The sequence below is a fragment of the Pocillopora damicornis genome, chromosome 14 (genome assembly GCF_964200805.1).
Source record: "Pocillopora damicornis chromosome 14, jaPocDami1.2, whole genome shotgun sequence".
NCBI lineage: Eukaryota > Metazoa > Cnidaria > Anthozoa > Scleractinia > Pocilloporidae > Pocillopora > Pocillopora damicornis.
Window position 1 is genome coordinate 6,050,389 of NC_142683.1, and position 20,356 is coordinate 6,070,744.

At 37.5% G+C, this 20,356-nt stretch overlaps 3 protein-coding genes across 3 annotated transcripts; 2 read left to right on the forward strand and 1 right to left on the reverse strand.

The window, feature by feature from the left end:
- The first annotated feature begins 5,497 nt into the window (after window positions 1–5,497).
- On the forward strand, window positions 5,498–16,876 carry LOC149034177 (uncharacterized). Its single transcript, XM_089193146.1, has 4 exons — window positions 5,498–6,279; window positions 7,668–7,809; window positions 8,384–8,504; window positions 15,601–16,876. Coding segments are annotated over exons 1-4 (315 nt in total). The 5' UTR covers window positions 5,498–6,228; the 3' UTR covers window positions 15,602–16,876.
- Window positions 10,477–13,143, forward strand: LOC149034178 (uncharacterized). Its single transcript, XM_089193144.1, has one exon. It carries the CDS (start codon window positions 10,477–10,479, stop codon window positions 12,913–12,915), a length of 2,439 nt encoding a protein of 812 aa, XP_089049270.1. The 3' UTR covers window positions 12,916–13,143.
- Window positions 12,987–14,327, reverse strand: LOC149034179 (uncharacterized). The gene is made up of 3 exons (XM_089193145.1): window positions 14,074–14,327; window positions 13,898–13,983; window positions 12,987–13,551 (listed from the first exon to the last, which is right to left on the reverse strand). The coding sequence occupies exons 1-3, from the start codon at window positions 14,224–14,226 to the stop codon at window positions 13,128–13,130; spliced, it is 663 nt and encodes a 220-aa protein (XP_089049271.1). The 5' UTR covers window positions 14,227–14,327; the 3' UTR covers window positions 12,987–13,127.
- Window positions 16,877–20,356: the final 3,480 nt, after the last annotated feature.

A 20,356-nucleotide genomic window follows, 5' to 3' on the forward strand; every position in this document is an offset into this window, starting at 1 on the left:
TAGTAAATTCCATGAAACCTTTGTATTTCTTTGCCGAATATAGCTTTATCCAGGCCTTTGATTCACTTGCTCCTTAAAAAATGGCCTGCCATTTTCCTCCTTGGTGCACTTATATCAAAGAATAATTCATTCAATATAACAGATGATAAAAGGTTGACTAGCAACAAAGTAGGAACACAAGGGAAATGAGCCACTTACCCCATCAGATTGTCTCTGATAAATGTAGCTAAACTGCCGGTGAATTATAATAGTTTGTAATTGGAATGAATCTGCAAGTTCATAATAGGCTATCCTCGGGCATATTCTCCTAATATTTTTTATCGATTTTTCTAAGTAAATGAAGAAATTATGAAGTGAAAGGAAAGCTGTATCTTCCCTGTCTTATTAAAAATTATTTTTCAATCATATCGGCTGATTTGGAGCGCAGTATGTTAGTCTTTGAGCAACTGCGTTACTCAAAAGCGATGAAAAATAAATTATATTTAAGAATGAATCAAGATACCCTAGGACTGTTGTAATGGACTGATATAACCGTGTAACATTTCTCGGTTAAGGAAAAGAGAGGGATTTAGCTTTCTTGCTTACTGAGTCTCGTCTACTTTTGTAGGATCGGGCATTGAAGCTGCTTTTGGCTGTATCGGGGTTGGTGCTGCTCGTTAGCCTCGTCAGTCTTGGAGTTGGTGTGGCTGCACTTTACATGAAGAATGGGTAAGGTTTAGAAATTGTATTAATTCAAATCTGATATTTAGTCAGTTAAGCGGATCGTTTGTCTCCTGCTCATTGATAATTGTAAAGGCACCTAACCAACAGCAACCTTTATGCAAGTTTTTTTCAGAATGCAAGCATAACTTTTTCTTTGAGTTTAAAAACATAGTTATATTATATTTCCCATCCGCGTAAATTTTTGGACCAGTATTTACAATTTTTGCGAACGCATTTCCTTCAAAACGGGTCCGCGATTTCCATAACATAACTTAACATAGTATGAAATCTCATCCTTTCAAATCTAGTATAAACCAGCATCGCGAGGGTGATGATTATTTGCTGTTCACTTAAAGGATGAAATATTTCTATCTCGGACAGGGAATCGACACCGACAACGTCGCCACCAACAACGCCACCGACAAAGTCGCCACCAACAACGCCACTGACAACGCAAACAAGCATATTTGAAAAGCCTCATCTAATGCAGACCAGCGCGAAACTATAGAACCTTGGACAAAGAAGTCGCCTTATGTTGAAAAATGATGGTACCGTAGATTGCAGTGGGAATTTTGGGGTCCCCGGGAGTACGTAAATATATCTTTTTTCGGTAGCGCAACTATAAACTGCCCATATCTAATTTTATGATTGCGGGTAAGATCTTTGAAAGAGCTTTCGGTGTCAGTTAAAGTAAAGTACCAGTTAGCTTACAAATGCTTGCACTGAGACAGCTTTATCAAAAGTACAAATTGATATTCTCGATGCAGTAGATGAGAACAAGTTTGTTTGTTCCTCCTGTTGGCTATGTTCATAGGGTTCGACACCGTCGATACAAACTTTTCGTATAGATTGCGAAATCGTTTTGCATTTATAGGGCAGTTGACAAGAGGTGATGATAATGACCTCGGTGATGATACCTAAGTTTACTTTGCTTTAGGCCCACAACAGTCACCCAAAAGCTTTCTTGGCACGCATATAAGCATGGATACATCACGCTGCTTCCTGATTATTCCGGAACAAACTAGTTCTAATCAGAGAAAGTTTGCTCATCTTGAGCAAACCATTCACTGTACTTCGCGGAAATCAGGCAGAGCGCTAGGAAACATAATTGTGTAAATTACCATGGTCAAACTATAGAATTTTCTTTGACCGTGAAACTCTTTAGTTTGCTTCTCCACCTCTCCGTTAACTTTTGCTGTCTAAAAAATTTCCCATCTCATTGAAAGGTTCTCCAAAAACAGATTAAAAGCAAAATCAAATTGCTGAAAAACCAAAACAAAACCAATGGATGACGACAAAAAATGCTACAGACCCGTTAGTCTATAAATCTATTTAGTAGGTCAGTGACGCTTCAGGTATCTGAGATCAGTTAAGAAATTTTGAAAGAAAAGCGGGTTATTATACGAGTATTAAAACAAACCGTACCACTTGGAGAGTTCACCACCACTTAGCGGGTTTATATAGAACCAAAATAATGCCCCATTTCCCGTTGGCTTGTTAGCTCAGTTGGTAGAGCTTGCACTGGTTTCGCAGAAGTCTTGGGTTCAAATTCCGTCGGGCCTGAATTTTTTTCAGGCCTTATTTTCACCATTAGTTAAATATACATATGATCTTCATATATTTACAGTCATTTGTAAACCGTACAATAGTTAACTGGCTGACGAGACGAGTCTAGAGGTTACATAATGTTTCTAGTTTGAATTGCTTCAAAGAAAATCCGGATAAGATTTCACTCGCTTCTCCTTTTTCTCGTCCATCCACAGCATAACGATAGCTGCTAGAAACGACTCCTTCTTCATTTAAGTTACATTTGATATGCCAGTATAGTAATTTCGTTCTATGCGTTCTTGTCTCTTCGTACGTACCTTTTTATTTATTTATTTCTTTTTTTTAAGAGCTATTACCAGATTTTATAAGTATAGAGCTAAGCTTTGCACACACTGTTAGATCTGCTTCAACTTGTCTCCGTCGCTGTGTTTTTTAAGTAAATGTAGTTTTGGTCTCTTTTGTTTGAATCGTAGATACATTAATGTCTCATGATGACTCATCGATTGCTTGCTTGAACTGTGTGTCCCTTAGCATCAACAGTTTATCACTGGTAGGAGATGGAGCAAGAAGCACCGTCACAGCACAGGTGAGAAATGGATAATTACTTACTCAGGTTAATTAAGGCCTGGGTCACCCTGCCTTTAACCCATATTTTTCACAAAATTGAGAATAACTTAGCTATTTTGCGAGGGATTTTTCTCATACTTGGCAGAAATGTGTATCACTACCATCTCTCTCGGACTGAATTGTGGCAGCGTAATATGATACTCTCAACAGCCAAAAACAGTTAATTTAGGCGCCAAATTCGTCGGTTGCTTTCTTGAGCAAATTCCCACCACTAAACACAAGGCAAATCAAAATGCAGTTATCGCTATGAATATTTGAGACGTTTTTCATTGTTTTCCCACTTGAAATGGCTGCCAAAAAAAAGAGGGATGTGCTAGGCAGATTAAATCAAGTTTTGTCTCTGCGAAGCTGCTTCCTCTATCATGGTTTTCGCCCGAAAACATCTTAGCCTTTACCTGGTTCCAACCGCTGTCAATGAAAGTAATCCTACAGGTTCCTATTTATTTGGAAAAAAGACAAATTAAAACTGTTTAAGAGGTGGGAATTTTAAAAACTCGCAGTCACGTAAGTGTCCGCCATTTTGACACGCGAGTGTTCAGAAGCAATTCAACTTACCTAGCAACTGCTTTGGGGGATTACTTTTGTAAGTAAATTCATCTGCTTCTTGGAGAAATTGTTTCCAAAGCATTCAAAAGCCTAAGTTTTGATAGACACCATAAGTATACACATCATGATATGATAAAGGATTTATCAAGCTAAATTTAATTTCAAAATTGAATGGTATATCCACAATGAAACTTTTTTCTATGCTTTTGTTACAAAACATAGTACTTTTTTCTCTGCATAAGTTACAAACATTGTAAAACGTTATTGAGCTCTAGAAATGAGCGCTATATTATAAATTCATGTTGCATTGTATTTGCAGTGAAGTCAATGAACATATTGAGAGCGGTGTTTAGAAGTCTTCGTAGGTTCAAAAGGATTCTCTTTGGCTTTAAGATAGCGATATCATGCCATTTTTTGAGGAAATGAAGATAGCAAAGAAAATGTTACTACCTTCTTTTGATGTCATCCTCTAAATTGTCGGATTCACCAGCGAAGATGGGAAAAACCAATGCAAAGCCGACACTTCAAAATGGCGGATGCCGTTCACGAACCACGCGATCTTGATTCCAAGTAACTATGGTTACTCGCGCAGTCCACGCGAATTCCGCGAACCTTGCTGGGGGGGGTACTGGAGGCGAAAATTACTTTTGACCCAGGCCTTAATTAACCTGAGTACTTATTCGCTCACTCAAACGGCACTCATTCTTCACAAACCAATTCTGTGATCAACTAATCCATATTATGAGTGAGGCGTAGAGCGAACCTACTAATTTCTATCCTCTATGACGATTAAAACTGGATTTATAGATGAAGAATGAAATCATCTGTTTTATTTTTCAACGTAAAAGTGACTGAGTGTCAATCGGCAAGGGGAGTTGGACTTTCTAACTACAACAGTGAGAGTAATCCATGATTTTAACGAGAGAAACTGGATAATTGGAAAGTTGTTATTATAATCCATTAAATGTCTTGCTTTCGTGCGATTGGTCTACACGCATAGAGTGAGGGGAATATCCTCCGGCTAAAACTGGAAGATATCCGAGGATATACCCCAGCTGATATTTCCCAATTTTCAAACCTCGCCTCCAATAAAGAAAACCCTGCTTATTAAATTCATTTAAGTCATTTAAGGTGAGAGGGCACTGTGTGGTTGTTACAGAAGAAGGGATTCTTTTTTTTTCATTCAAGCCGACAAAATAAAATCATCGTAGGAATTATTTAGCGCGGTTCAGGGGGGGAGGGCTTATCCAGGTAATCTTGACTGGGTCATTATTGCCGCTGTTCGGACATTCAGCGATTTTCAAAATGGCAAGCAAATTTGTCACTCGTTACCTTCCGAAAAATTTGGAATTAAGATTCAGACAATAAGCTAGAATTTTTATGTAGTTTGGGTGAGGATAAGAAACGCAGGAGCTTTATATTACATATGAAAACATACTACCGAGTGGCCGATTCGTCGGTTGAAAATATTCGGTTGGTTTTTCCCTTTTCCCGGAGCTCTCGGGTTGATTCGGAAATGTCCTCTTCCTAAAAAAAGATTTTGGGGGCTATTTTACTGATCGAGATTGAAATATAACAGACCAAAGTTGACCGTTTGCGCGAATCTTTAATCTTGCAAGCAATCCACGAACCACAATCAATGATCAATCTCACAATCAATCAATCAATCAATCGAACGATCGATCGATCTGACGAAATGTTGCGAAATACATAATAAAAAATCACATGTAAAGAGCTGGGCCTTAACGCCGATAACGAGATTAAAATGATAATAAACAATACAAAAAAACCAGTAAAAACTTCGTGAAAGTATAAAAGTTACAAGAGTTTGGTGGCTGGTTAATAGCCTATCGTTCTTATCTAAATGGTAGGCGTTCACTTGCATCTGCAACAATTTTGGCCTAAAACTAAATAAGAAAAACAAAGTTACAAAGGTTATCACATATCGGTCTCACTTATGCCAAATGTGTAAAAAAGAAAAGACGAAAGTTCACCAAGACTGATCAAAAACTTGCGAAGAGCTGATTGTAACTATGTTCGTATCTAGGATCATTCTGAAATAATTAAACTAAACAATAATTAAAAGTTTTTCATTGACCACTGCAGGTGAAAAAATTTCAAATTTTACATTCAAACTCTGTTTAATTCACTCATAATGGCTTTTTTTACATGTATTCAAAGCAACATTCATGAAAATTTTAATCCAAAAAATTCGTTATTTGGGTAGTTCAGTCCTTTTTCTGAAACACTTTCAGCACAGGTTTATTTTTGTTGTTGTTTCATCTTTTGTTTTGATCATGTCACTCATTTGAAGTAGAGCGTTCACAGCGATGAAGGATGTTTCCGTCATCAAGAGTTTGACTCAGAAAAAAGAACATTGCATTTGGATTGAAATTCATCATGATTTCGAAAGAGAAGGAATACGTTTTTCCCTTAAGAAATAAGTTGACATGTTCTGGGTTGAGCCTGTAGAGGTGAGGGCGAGGTTATATTTCAGGAGGCGAAGTATAAAAGGTTTAGACGGTGAACTTGCAAATAAGTCAGTTGCCCAAGGATTTTCAGGACACTTATGATAAAAAGCTAAACGAGAAGAAAACCACTACTTGCTACTCCACATACATAACTGCTATACATAACTAGCTCATAATTTTCGATGGAGATCAAGTGAAGACTTCGCAGGATCATCATGCTACAATTTTATATTCATGTGACCTTTGCAGAGGTCTCTGTTTTTTTGTTTTTTTGTTTTTGTTTTTGTTTTTTTGTTTGTTTATTTAGTTTCATTTTTTCGTTTTCATTATTTAGATGTCGTGGCATCAAGAGAAAGGCGCTGGGAAAGCAGAAGGAATGAATTCAGTAAGTTTGCCTCACAAATAATTACTGTACAATCCTAGGCCTGACGGCTTGCTTAATATTCGTTCATAAGCCACATTTTTCTTAACAAAAAAGGAATTGTCATCATCCCCTTCAAACTCATTTTGAACTCCACTTTCAAGCGCCAGAGAGGATATACAAGTCCCAATTTAATATTTCTCGTGTGTCTAATCCTAGGATGGCGAGTAGATGTGAGCGTTAATTTGGTTTTAAATAATGGCACTAACTCGCAGAATCGAATGTCTCTAGGTAGTGAGTTCCCTAGTTTAGCATCACTATAACAAAAAGCTCGAGAATACAATGCCAGTGGAAGTTTTCTTGCATCTAGGATTCAGAACTAGTTGTAAGGCATGTGACAATATTTCTCTCGTGCTTTTCAAAGGTTTTTTCAGCGCCTTTGACATTCATATGAAGCTTACATATGGATGATAAAATAAGAGTGAAAATTATGTCAGTAAAGAATGTCTCTCAATTTAACAGTTAAACATGCATAGTTTTTCACGTATTTTCTTGCGTGACACATTCATGTGAGTACAGAGGGCTTTCTGTTTGTAGTCACCTCATAAGATAAAAGTATAGCGAGTCAGAATTTACCAGGGGCTTTAAAACAATCATTGAGAAGCAAATTAGTGTGCAAAGATTGAATGAAATGTTTTGCTCCTAAGAGTTAATTTGCGTTTATGTTAAAATCAGGATTCCTCCCTCTACTCTAGCATTCTCCCTCGTACTCTCCAGACTCACAAGATCTAGTTTCGGCCTAAGTTCAAATACATTGATTTCCTTCTTTTCAACAATTTTTTCCGTTTTTTTTTTGTTTGTTTGTTTGTTTGGTCTGTTTTGTCTTGTTTTGCTTCCCTTTTTCTTCGGAGGGGAGTCAGTGGAGTGCTGACGGTTGAGCGTTTATTTTTTGGTTGTTTTATTTGGTCTCTTTCTATGTTTTAATCTTTTGTTTTAACTCTGGCACTCGTTTGAAGTAGAGAGTTTCACAGGGTATTTCCGTGATCAAGCGTTTGACTCAGAAAAAAGAACATTGCATTTTGATTGAAATTCATCGTGATTTCGATCGAGAAGGAATAGGTTTTTTCCCAAATGAGTTGAAATCTTTTGGTTGCGCCTGTAGAGATGGGGGAGAACTTAATTTATTTTAGAAGGCTAACTATAAAAGGTTTAGAGGGGAACTTGCAAATGAGTCAGTTGCCCTAAGAGTTTCAGGACACTTACGATAAACAGCTAAACGAGAAGAAAACTACTACTTGCTACTCCACATACATAACTACTATACATAACTAGCCCATACTTTTCGATGGAGATCAAGTTAAGACTTCGCGAGATCGTCATGCTACAATGAGATGTTCATGTGACCTTTGCAGAGCGAAAAGGTAATTTATAAAGACGCCACTTATCAACTGTGGAGCAGGTTTAGCAAGAAAGGAGATGGTATTATGAAGAGGAATCCCAACGATGGCAAAGTGAGTTGCAACGGAAGAGATCAAAATAGTGATTATCAAAATAGTAAGTAGACTTTTATGCTATCCTGCATCATGTACCTTTAACATGCACGAAAACATTTGTTGTAAAATGATTGTTAAAAACCGTACAAAGAATCTGGCTAAGTTTCACCCTAATAAGTGCCATAAGAGTGCAATCAGGTATGCTTTTGACTGTCGCGATGAAACGTCGGGCCCCTCTAATTAGATCGCGCATAATTGTTTGCACAGTACATATGTCGTTTGAACTCAATAAAATATCGCAATGGCTTAGCAACGTGTCGTTCTCACTCCACGATGTATATCTGCGGCAAATTGATACATTTTACTCCTTATTTTTCCCTAACTAAGTATCGATACACTCTATGGGTGCCTCGTTTCATTTTTTTTCTCTTAATCGTTTGTAGTTCCAATCCTGTAAGTTTATTAATTTTTCTGTTTTCGTTTAACAATTTTTTGTATCTTCGTTGAAGCCTGAACGTTAAAATTTGGGGTTATGCGCATTCGGTGAACTTCCATCAAGGTTAAAAAGTCAGACCCAAATTTTCACATATAGGCTTCGACTTTAAAATTTTCGTTTTCTTCCATTGTGATCATAGCTTATATGACTACTAAGGATAAAACACAGAAGCTAGAAGACCAACCATGTTTTGCCTTCCTATTCGAAGATAAATTCGCAATGAAAGTGGAAATGGAGAAGGACAACCAATCACAACCATAGTAAGGAACCACTTTAAGTCTAGCGTTAATAAATTAATTTGTTCATAAAACAAAACAAACAGAAGATTAACGTCAACAAAACATGAAAAACTGGTAGCGTACTTCTTTATTGCCTCTCTAATTGACGTATCGAGACGTACGTTGTAGCAAACAACTGGTTTTAGCAATTACAGTAACTAGACAGCTTGGTTGTCTCTGCAGAACTGAAACTTTCCACTAGATAACGCGTCTTTTAATTCTACTTTTTACGCGACAAGCGTTGCGATCATAATTACTACGGTTTAATAAATTGATAGTGTTTTACCGTGGTCTGTACTCTTATCGACAACGATATTCGTCATTACAGAGGTCAAAATGTCATGGACTCACGGGTGCAACCGACTGAGTTTGTAACATATTGATCTCTGAGGAATAAAACCTCAGACCTTCGGATTCCGTGCTCCCATGCTCTACCAATAGAGTGGTTTAGCAAGAGGATGGGAAGGTCATTTCAGAACGGCGCGCGCAGCAAAAACTGCCGATAAGAAACTGGGTCGAGAACGCCGTCGCGTTGTGTTGAAAAGTGACTCAGCATTCGTTGCAACGAGAATCTTCACCATCACCTTTGATTTTTCGGTTTTATAGACCACTCCAAAGACAAAGAAATTATCTTTTTTGAGAGTTATGTAACAAGCGCAAACAGAGGATAGTTATAGATACGGCAAGTAAGTTGTTAATATGAATCCACCTGGGCAATTAAACTTTGAAACTATTCCATTCCAGTTTAGTCTCGAGTTTGCTGATTCATCTATCAAATTTTGAAGCCCACTATATAACTTTTTCCATGATTTGTGTCCCTGTCATTTCGTTTCGTGCTACTAGATTTCAGCACTACTCGTTTTCCTTCATGATTTTGTAAAGGATAATTTGAAAATCGTCGTCGTTTTTCCCGTTGTTTGCTGAATATTTCTATCAATTATGACAATACATCTCTTTGAGCACCACCTTCTTAGAGTTGAAATGCATTTTGAACGGAATTATCAGGGGGTTATGGCAAAACCATGTAGAAACCAAGCGACCCAACGATGGAGTTGTTTATGATGAGAGTGAAATTAACTTAAACTAGTCACCAACGAAACAGTTAGATTTAGGAATAAGTCTTTGTTCCTGTTTTATCATTTTTTTGGTTTTTGTTTAATTTAAATTTTTTTAACTAATGAAGTCGTTCAAGACTGAATCAAACATGGCCAGAAATCGAGGACAACATGGCCCCTAAGCATGCGCACTCCTAGCAATTTGTGGACTTTAAATATGGCAGCTTCATAAAAGCTTTGTATGAGAGAAGTAAGAAATCCATTTGTAATTAAATCGTACATGTGAAAAGTCAAGTTCCACACATCTAAAACATGATAAAACACCCTAAACATACCTCACGCAAAGTCGCTCGCAGTAACGACGTGCCAAAATTCGGCAGCAGTGGACCATCTTTTGGGCTTTTCGTGGCGACTTAGCGGTCTTAAATTGGTAATTGATTACATACTTTCATTCCCAACAAGTTTGCCGTACGTGTCCATGAACCAACTCCACACATCTTAACTTCCTCTACGAAGGTTGCTCCTCAATTCCACAGCTATTTGAAAGCTCGTAAGTTCTCCAACATTCGGCGAAATAGATCTGAATAATGCGGAAATTCAAGTTTCGAATGAGAGCATCTCGCTGAGAAAATTTGGCTGCAAAGCGGTGCAAACATGTGTCTTAATCATGACAAGAAAACCTCCGAAATCGGTGTCAACAAACCGCCATTTTGTGAAGCTTTAATAGGCAATTACCGCTGTTTAAGAGCCACTGAAGGCTCCAGAAACGTGATAAAATGCAAATTTTTTGCTGTTTATGGCCTTCGCACAATTCCTGTAGTGTGAAATTAAGTCTCAGAACATTGATTTGGCTTGGAACTAATTCGTTTATTAGTAGACGTAAAATTTAAAATTATAGAATGTCTGACAGACCTCCACTGGAATCCTTTTTAAAATGGAAATTGAGCATCGAAAGCCCCTCTTTAAATTATGCTGCAAAGGCAGTCACAAAAAATGTCATTGTGGCAGTGGATATTCCCTATCCATTGATAAAGGCTTGGCATGAATTCCTAGGGTTGCAGAAGAAGGTTAGAAAGACAGCTGCTGTGGCAAGTCAGCCTAATCAGTCAGCATCAACTAGCAGTGATCTAAGTCCTGCAGCAGTCCAGGAATACACCTATGTTGACCTTTTTGAGTATTGTATTCCTCATCATACCTTTGCCATAACTGCTGATGAGCAAATACGAAAAGAAGTAAACAATACCCTTGCAAAAATTGCTGGAATGGTCCAGAATTTATATGCAAAGGCCAAAGGAGGTAGCAAGAGAGAGGAACTTAACTCAAAAGTGAGAAGATTCCACATTTTTGAAGGACAAACACTTTCAGTAACTTGCTTGAGGGAAGAAACTGAGGCTATTAGAGATGAACTGGAGGAGTGGAAGCAGAATTACCAGCATCTTGAAGCAGAGAGTAAACAGCTATTTGCAGAAATGTATTTAGCCATTCAAGAGAAGGAACAAAGTTTGTCTAACCTTCAGTCAAAGAATGAAGAACTCCAACATTACTTCGAGAAAATTGAAAATTCAGACAAAACTTATGTGGGGAAAGATATATCAGAGGTGAAGAAGAAGTCTCGCACTTTAAAGGAATTTATGTGTAGAGCCAAAACTGCTTTGTGGTTTGCAAAGTCATTTGGACTGGAACTAGAGTCAATGACTATGAATGAGCAAAAGACTGGCATCAGTCACACAGTAATGGCTGAAGACCAGATGTCAAATTACAATGGGAACTCAAATGCATTTGACTCACTGTCTGAAGAGGAGAAGTCCAAAGTAGAAAAGGTGCTATTTTTATTAGATAAATTTTGTGTTGGAGACAACTTTTATCATGAGCTTACAATGGTAGTTGATGGCTTGCCAAAGTCATACCTTGTAAAGCAAAGGAGAAGTCAGCTGAATGACATCTGTCATATCACCTCCACCCCCGGTGAGACGGAAGGGGCACAGACATCATTCACTGACCTTCTGAGAGACAGGGTTCAAGACTATGTGGCAAGCCATCCACATGTGGATCATGTACAAATCAAAATTTCAGGGGATGGGGCGAGAATGACCAGAAATTCTAGTTTCATACTTATGAGTTTTGCCCTACTCCATTCAGATGATGAAGTTATGGCAGCAAAAGGTAACCACACCATAGCTGTTGTGAAGGGTAAAGAACACTACAATACCTTAAGGCAGTCATTTGAAGATGTCTTCAAGGACATCAATTCTCTTATAAGTAAGAAGAAAATAGAAGTGGGTGGCAAATCAATTAATTTGGAATTTTTCCTAGGGGGCGATTACAAATTCATTTTACTTGTGATGGGTTTGAAGGGTGCTACCTCACACTATGCATGTGTATGGTGCAAAATACACAAAGACATGAAGTGGGACACAAGCTTCAATTTAGACCATTATCAATCTCCAGATCTAAGGAGAACTCTTACAGAGATGTTTGAACTAGTAAAGAAAAAGAAACAAAATGACAAATATTGCTGTGAACATGAGCCTCTACTTCATATAGAGCTCGATCATGTAGTGTTGGATGAACTGCACCTTCTATTAAGGATTTCAGATGTTCTCATAGAAAATTTGGTTCGGGATGCCTTAGACTGGGACAGAAGCAAAAACTGGGACAAGAGGAAATGTCAACAAAAAAATGAACACCTAAAAAATTTGCAGGCAGCAATTCGATCATGTGGGGTCTCCTTTGACATATGGGAAAAAACAAATGCTGATGGGAAAGGGTCTGGGCAATACGATTTTACTAGCCTCTTGGGGTCAGACAAGAAAAAATTGCTTAATGAACTTCCAACCAAACTCAATGGGATTATTCAGCCAGATACAGTTGAAGTAGTAAAAACTGTATGGGAAAAGTTTAGGGAAATATATAGCACTGTAACCTGCAGGAATCCCTCCACAGAAATGATAAATGACTACTTCTGGAAAGCAAAGGAATGGGTGAATCTGTTTACATCACTAGGAGAAAAAAGGCATGGCTATAAAAGAGCTAATGTAACCCCATACATGCATGCTATGGTCTACCACATTCCCATATTTCTGCAAAACTATAGAACTATCAAACTGTTTACAGGGCAAGGAGTTGAAAAAAACAATGATATGGCCAGGGCTATAGTTCACAAAAAATCTAACAAATGGGATGCTCCTGCTGACATTCTTAAGCTTGAGTCCAGACAATGGAATCTACGCGACAGTGAGCGTGCAAAGAGAACCTACAGTAAAAGGAAAAGTTCCTATTGGGAACATGATCTCAGGGAAAACAGGAAGAGCAAAAGACTACGAGAGAAGAAAAATTAATAATGCCACCTGTGAATTGTAGTAGCATATCTTGTATATAGGTCAGAGATTTATTAATGGTAGGATTGACATGATAGTAAAACATTGTCATTTATTCTTAAGGTACAGGTATTTACAATTATATTGAGACAGAAAGAGTATAAAAACTGATTTGTATCAGAATTATATATACTGATATTGTACACAAAACCATTTACACATTTATAAATAAACTAATTTGCAGAAACACGCAATGGCTTTTTCTTACAATTAATGCTTAGTTTTTCAATAAAATACCTAGGCGATGATATTATTGCTTTTTCCTTGCTCACAGTATGGTTTTTAGGGCTTCTTGACATAAATAGCCGCACTTTTATAGGAAATTCAACTAGTGTTCCATCCCCCAAGTTATCTAAAAGTCTGTCCCAATCAATTGGAAGGGAGCAGTTGGAAAAATCCTGTTTTTCCAACAGTACATTTCCAAAGTCTTGGCTTTTTTTCCCCTTTCCCCTGAAAAGATACTGGAAAACATCATGCCTGAATGGAATGATTGTTGGAGATAAACTCTTTGAGGCAAGGTTTTCCAAAATTGCAGCATGCAAGGCATCCACACTTGAACTAATTAACTCCTGGGTAGGCTTTGGGTTTAAATATGCTCTAAAAAGGGAAAAAATCAATAAAGACAATTTATTTTTGGTCAGATAGAGATAGATACCTGTACAGTTGAAAAATGTACTTGAATTTTATATACAAAAATGCCAAAGATTAACCATCAAACAGGGAAATTGAATCACTAAATATTGCCTATGACAATAAGACAACAATCGGTTTATTTAAAAAATTAGAATTTTCAAAATATTTGCTTTCACGGGTTTTAAGATTGTAACATCGGAACTTGTGACTAAATTATTTGATCAAATCGTAGAATCTCAGAAATGCTACTGTCAAGTTCCATATTAATGCCCAATGAGAGAACTTATCTTAATCAAAACACCGTTCTCACTTCAGTGCCAACGAATTAAGGTTTTCTTCTGGTTCCCAAGTGTTGGAGAGGGAGCCGTAGCCCTTCCACTTCACAAGATATTCAACCTAAGGCGTAATTGAGATATATTTTAGCCTGATTATTGACTGACTCCATTTGAGTACATCAGATCGGACAAACAAAACGAAGCAACTTACCTTGCCTTTGCGGTTTCTCTTTGAAATCACACGTTCCACCTCATAATATGGTCCCTTGGCTGATGATTTCAGCCTCTTTTGATCATTAAAAAAATCGGCAGTGCTCAAATTATTCAATTCGCGGTAAAAGGAACACGTCTTCTTAGCCGCCATTTTTAGATCGAGGCAACCTTAGCAGCTATTCAACATTCGCATAAAATGAGCCTACGGTCGGAACCGCTGGCTGTCCTTGATTTCTGGCCATGTTAATAGATTTAGAAAGCCGTACCGAAATGAAGTTGATTGTCATTTTATTTCGTAGCGAGAGCATGACTTTCTTGTCTTAGTTTTCACCGGCGCTGATCAAAAATTTCAAACATAAAAAAGAGCAAACCCGAACTATTCTCAATTTTTTTCATCTGTGACTTAAATTCGCAGAAAGGTTTTCAATCACGGTAAAAACGACAATAACAACAAATAACACTGAATAATACAGTAGGTGAGCGTCGTGATATTTCATTTAGATAAACTTCAACATGAAGCAAGTTTAATTGATTGATGAATTGATTCATGATAAAATTAACAGCATCGCCATCTTAGAGTTTTCATACAGGATTAAAGCACTGCATCAAAGAAAAGCCCTTTCGTCGTTTAAGCCTTGCTCAATTACAAGTGTACTGAGCCCTAAAATCTTTGATCCAGCGCTTGCAACGATCGTGTTTCCTTTCGGTAATCCAGCATAAATGTAGCGGTAAATTTTCCCAAATACACCGAATAAAACAAAGGAAAGGACCAAGTTATCCTGGAAATGAGTTCTGATATAATTCCAAACAACATTATCTCGTTTATGAGTGCAAAATTTACGAAAATCCCAAACGTTTTGATCGTGACAGGAAAACCAACGTAATGACGTCTTGAACTTGTTGGAGAGAACGGCAACGCCAACACCGGAAGTCGAAGTAGAGTCGTGTCCAGACTATCCGCGCGCTTTCCCGTTCTGAAATGACGTTCCTGTCCTCTTGCTAAATCCCTCTAATGAGCCACAGAGACTGTACGGTGAGCGAAGTCTATTACGAAGGATCAGCAGCGTCATGTTTGTATATAGAATAAGAGAGATGGTAAGTCTTAAATAGAGAAAGATGTTTTTCTTCTTGTCATGAGCGTGGGACAAAGGAAAAAATTGTGAGTCCGCATGAGGAATCAAACCTCAGACCTTCGTATTCCGCGCTACAACACTGTCGATTTGTTTTTTGACCTCAATATCGACGTCAAAAACGTAAATTACAACCATTCTTTTAGTGTATGACCATTGCGTGATACATTAACGCTATCGCGAGCAAGCGTTGTCTGTAGCGTAATCGACAGCGGCAGATTGGCCGATCAGATTGCGAAATTGCTGCCAATTTTGGTTGAAATATAGTTTTAAACGAAATGCGCGCGTGCAACATTAAACGCAACCATCGCACGCGTTAAATTTGACAATTAATTATGATGAGCCGAATGTTCAGCGAAACCATTTCTAACTCAACGCTATTTTCAATTTGCAAGGAAATAGATGCGATTGATGACAATGACACGAGCGTGGTTTTTGAGCCCCAATACCACGGGGGCTCCACGATGCTCAAGCTTTATGACACCGATCTCTACGTGGGATGCGACCGCAATGACCACACAACTCTGATGAAAAGTGTTGATCATACCAATCCGAGTCCTAAGATTCTTTTCCTCGCAGAACGAGTGCGTTAATTTCAAAAGACAACTAGTGAGTCATTGCTCTTTCTTCCTCGTGAATTACGCATTTATGTAGCTATTTTCAAGCAAGACATAGAGGCATACCTTGCGTAACAGATAGACAAATCTCACATTCAATTTGATCAAGAGCCACGGGTTGAACAGCTCATGTTTTCTTACTTTTATTACTTTTAGTTTTTAGGTCATTGTTTTCATGATAAATTTAGATTCTCATCAATTAGACACGTGAATATCCGTAAAGGAGTTCTAGTTCTAAAAGCTTATTGAACATCATCCTCAATCTGATATTATGGAACTACATAACGCACTCTTATCACATTTACGTCACATCGTGTATATAGCGTAATTGGAATTGTTACATCTGACCAGCGTATAGGACAGTCAGGATCATGTGAAGAAGATGAAGAAGACATTTATTTATTTAGGGTAGCCCTTTCGGATGCCTTAAACACTGCTATCAATTGGGGCCCTGATAAAAATTAAAATGATAAGAACTACACAATCATGCTAAATACTACTTCTACGGGTAAACCCAATGGGCTACGTACAGTTACAGTAAAATGAATAAAATCTCAAAACATTAAAAATTTACCTTATTGAAAATTACAGAACCATTATAATAAATCGGTCATTATGACGTATCGGTCAGTTCACCTCTTGTTGTCTCATCCTCAGGTCAGTCTTACGTTATTAATTTCATATAAACTACTTGTGATCAGGTTCTCCTACTTGGAACAATAAACCCGCTCGGGTTTCCCTCGCTCTCGACATGTGACTTCCTCGCTAAGATTGCAATGACGCCCAACTAGTATCTAGGAAATACGGACTGAAGTCCAATCTAAACTTAGGGTTTATTCAGATTTATTCTTACTCCAGTTATCACATAAAGATCCAACCTTTTCTCATTGTAAATTGCTCTTATAACCTCCAGTCCGATAATGATGAGTTGAAAACAAAAATTTTAAGGCTTCATAAGAGATTTTTCTAAATTAAAATTGTCTCTGAACATAGAGAACACAACTGCCCACTGCTATACAGAACTTAGAATGAATAAAAAAGCTTTTAGCTTGAACACAACGTTTTTCGAGTCATTTGTTTGCTTTTTCATGCTTATATACTTTCATTTATCGTATTCTAATTAAAAGAGATTGATATTAAAAATAGAAATGAAAGACACCTAGGCATGAGTGTTCTATATCAATGGAAAACACTGGTTTCGGCAGTTTTTGCAGTTATGAGAGTAAGAAACCTCTGAATGTCTCAAAAACTTGGGACATTTCCGATGTCATGATAAGATACATGTTCATTTGCAACACTTTCCCAAACGTACATGACCACATTACATTATTTTTTCATAAAATCCAAAACCAAAATATATAGATTTGGTCGAGCGTGAAAGCTTTGCTTCAGTTGGTTAATGCTAATACCCTCAGAACCCCTGGCCATCTGTTGAGAGATTTGATTACTGCAGTTTAAGGGCCGGGACATTGGCATATGTAATATTCTAAGGAAGACATGTTTGAAAATAAATGCTTTAAAAGAAAAGAAAGGAAGAAAAGCTTTTCTATGTACCCCTAAGACTTAAAGGGTAGGAGGAAGGTACTTTACATCAATGAATGACACCCACCTCCTTTTTATGGTTGCATACTTACCAAAATGGATTATAGTTTGATTTTTACCCTTTCCAGAAACTTATTGAGACAAAATATTGCAAATACATACATTTAAAACGATAAAAAATACTGCACCTTCAAATGAAATATACCAAATACCATAATAAAAAAAAGTCTCAGCCAATAACAAAAATTGTTTGCCGTTTACTCACAATTTGTTATACCACAAGATGAAGGTTTCAGTGTGGCTTAGCCGTCCAAGGTAAGTGAAAGTCCCCCACCCCCCCCCCTCCTTCCATATCAATCAATGACGTGACTTTGAAAGCGGCTTTAAAGTGAAATTTCGCTATTTTAGAAGTTAAAACTGACTTAACCATGTAAAAAGAGGAAATAAGACTCAAGAGAAAAACCTTGTATTAATGTCAATATCTGCGCAAATGTGCACCCACCCATCCCCCAAACCAACAGCAGTCAACTGATAACAAATTAGGCTAAATGTTGGGTTAGGGGAGGGGTAGGTGTACAGTAGCTGATCAGAAACTGAGACAGATCCAAGACCTCTAAACACGTGACTCTTAAACTAATGTCAGAAATACTAATCAGTTTTAGAAATAAGCTTTAAATCGCCTGGAGATATGCACGAAAAGAAAAACATTTTTTTTCAATATCATTATGTTCAGAATATTCCAAATATAAGCTCTAACACAAATTTAATTACCGTCATTACTGACCCTCGTCATCACACAAGCACAAACGAGCCTATCTTGTACATCCTTTCCCTTCCCCCAAGTCTTCGTTTAGTGTGGTAAGCTCGAGAGTAAGAAGGGGAACTAAAGAATAATTCTATTTATGCACTCGGCTTTGAGGCGCCACGGAAAACAAATGTTCGTTAGTCCAAAGGCAGATGGTGATTAGTTAAAGTTTGTGTTCACAAGGGACACACAGCATAGAGTATTTTGCAGTTGAGGATGCAATGATTTGTATCGCAACCTAAATTGGATGTTAAAATGTCATAACCTTCAAATTCGTAAATCCGCTGAGGAAACAAAAAAGGATGCGAAGTTATGTGATTGTTTTAGCGCTCGAGCCAACATTATGCCGCTGTTTGCAAATATAACGATTCCTGATAGATAAAAGCTACTTTGCTTAAGTCAGAAAGCTTTGTAGCATTCTTGATGATGCTGTGAGTATGATCATAACAAATGAATTCACAAAGCTGATGGAAGCCATTTACGTTTATCATGGCTCATTTCCGTTGCTATTCAACTGCGAAGGAAAAACACTGCATTTGTCCGCACATAGTGATTCATGGTTTGTGAATACATAGGATTACATCTGGGTTGAAGGAAGGAAAGTGTCAATCCTCAACGAGTGATGCACACAATATTTGCAGCATGATGACTACCAAAACTCCAGACAGAATGAATCATTCAGCGATAGAAAGAGTATTACAATTTTTAGAGAGCATGTACAAAACCTCTTAACGCATCGTTAAGCAGACATGTCGTGGCATGTTTCATTATCCAAGGCCTGAAGTTTTGGAAGATATAACCTGCATCAACTATCGCAACGACTAATAAGGAATAGTATAAATCATGATGATCCTCCTCCCAACTCTTCTTTGGCGGTTGTTTCAGTTGAGGTCTCAAAATGTTTCAAAACTGTAAAAAAGAGTCATCGCTCCGATGATCCAGCTCAAGAGAAGTTAATTCTACAAAACATACTTCCTTATTGGAACCCCTTGACTCCTCTTTGGAAGTCTAGCTAATATTTAACACCAGGAGCATCGTTTGTCGTATCGTGGTTCTTATCACAAATTTATTAAGACTCTTCAGTGCTGTGTGGACGGCCATACATAACAAAATGTATTGCAGACCGAGGAACAAACTTTCGAGTCATAAAAAAAACAAATATGGACAAAATGAATACTTTGGTGATGGAAATAGGATCAAAAGCGCCAGGGGGCAGAAACAAAGTCAAGAGCACATTTAAATGATAGAAACATTTGCCATTTTCGGCAGCAAAAACGTAAACAACCACAAGTTATTAAGCTCTGACGCATAAAGAGCATTTTAAGGAAGCATTTCACCAAGCTACCATATCTGATATGTTTCCTCCTTGTTTAATTAAACTCAGTTGTCCAAACTTAAACATAAAACCAATGATAAGCTATTGCAATGATCTAGTAGAATATTTTCAAGTCTCAAACTGAATTCGGCATCATTCGAATTCCAACACCGCTTCTGTTGGACGGCTCAGAAGAAACGTTGCAAAAGAAAGAAGAAGTTGAATTGTCTTAATGTGATTATTGATACAATTTCCCAATTTCCAAAGCAGTATAAACTTGCTTACACATACAATCGAAAAAAAAAAAAAAAAAAAGACTGAAGAACAAAACCTTTAAAGTCGTGACTTTGGTAACTACTGACAGAGGTTCTGATCATTAACAGGAATAAGACTAAAAACACAGACGCTAGGGGGCATTCACAAACCCACGACCACATTCTTGATTATAACAATTTTTGTTCAAGTTACTAAAAAAAAGGTCCTTTCCTAGTAACCCTTTCCCTTCCCCCAGGCGACCTGGTTCTCACACCAATTATTTATGCAACAGTAGATCCAATGAGTGGATACCTTAAAGGGGGTTTAATTTTCTCCCTCATTCTGATACTTTAATCATTTTCAACATCATTCGAAGCCATTCTCACTCTCATGTGACCGCTTTTATAACGACACGCTAAGATAACCTGGCAAATGACGCGTCCTAGCGAGGTTTTTATCATAACTTTCCGACTTTTCAATGTTGTGTGCACTGTTCATGATAAACGCAAAAGAAAGACGAAATCTACTAAAGACAAATAATTGCATACATTTCAATTACTACAGACCGAATGTTTCATTGAGCGATTGAAATAGCATCAAAAAGCGCCAGAGGACAT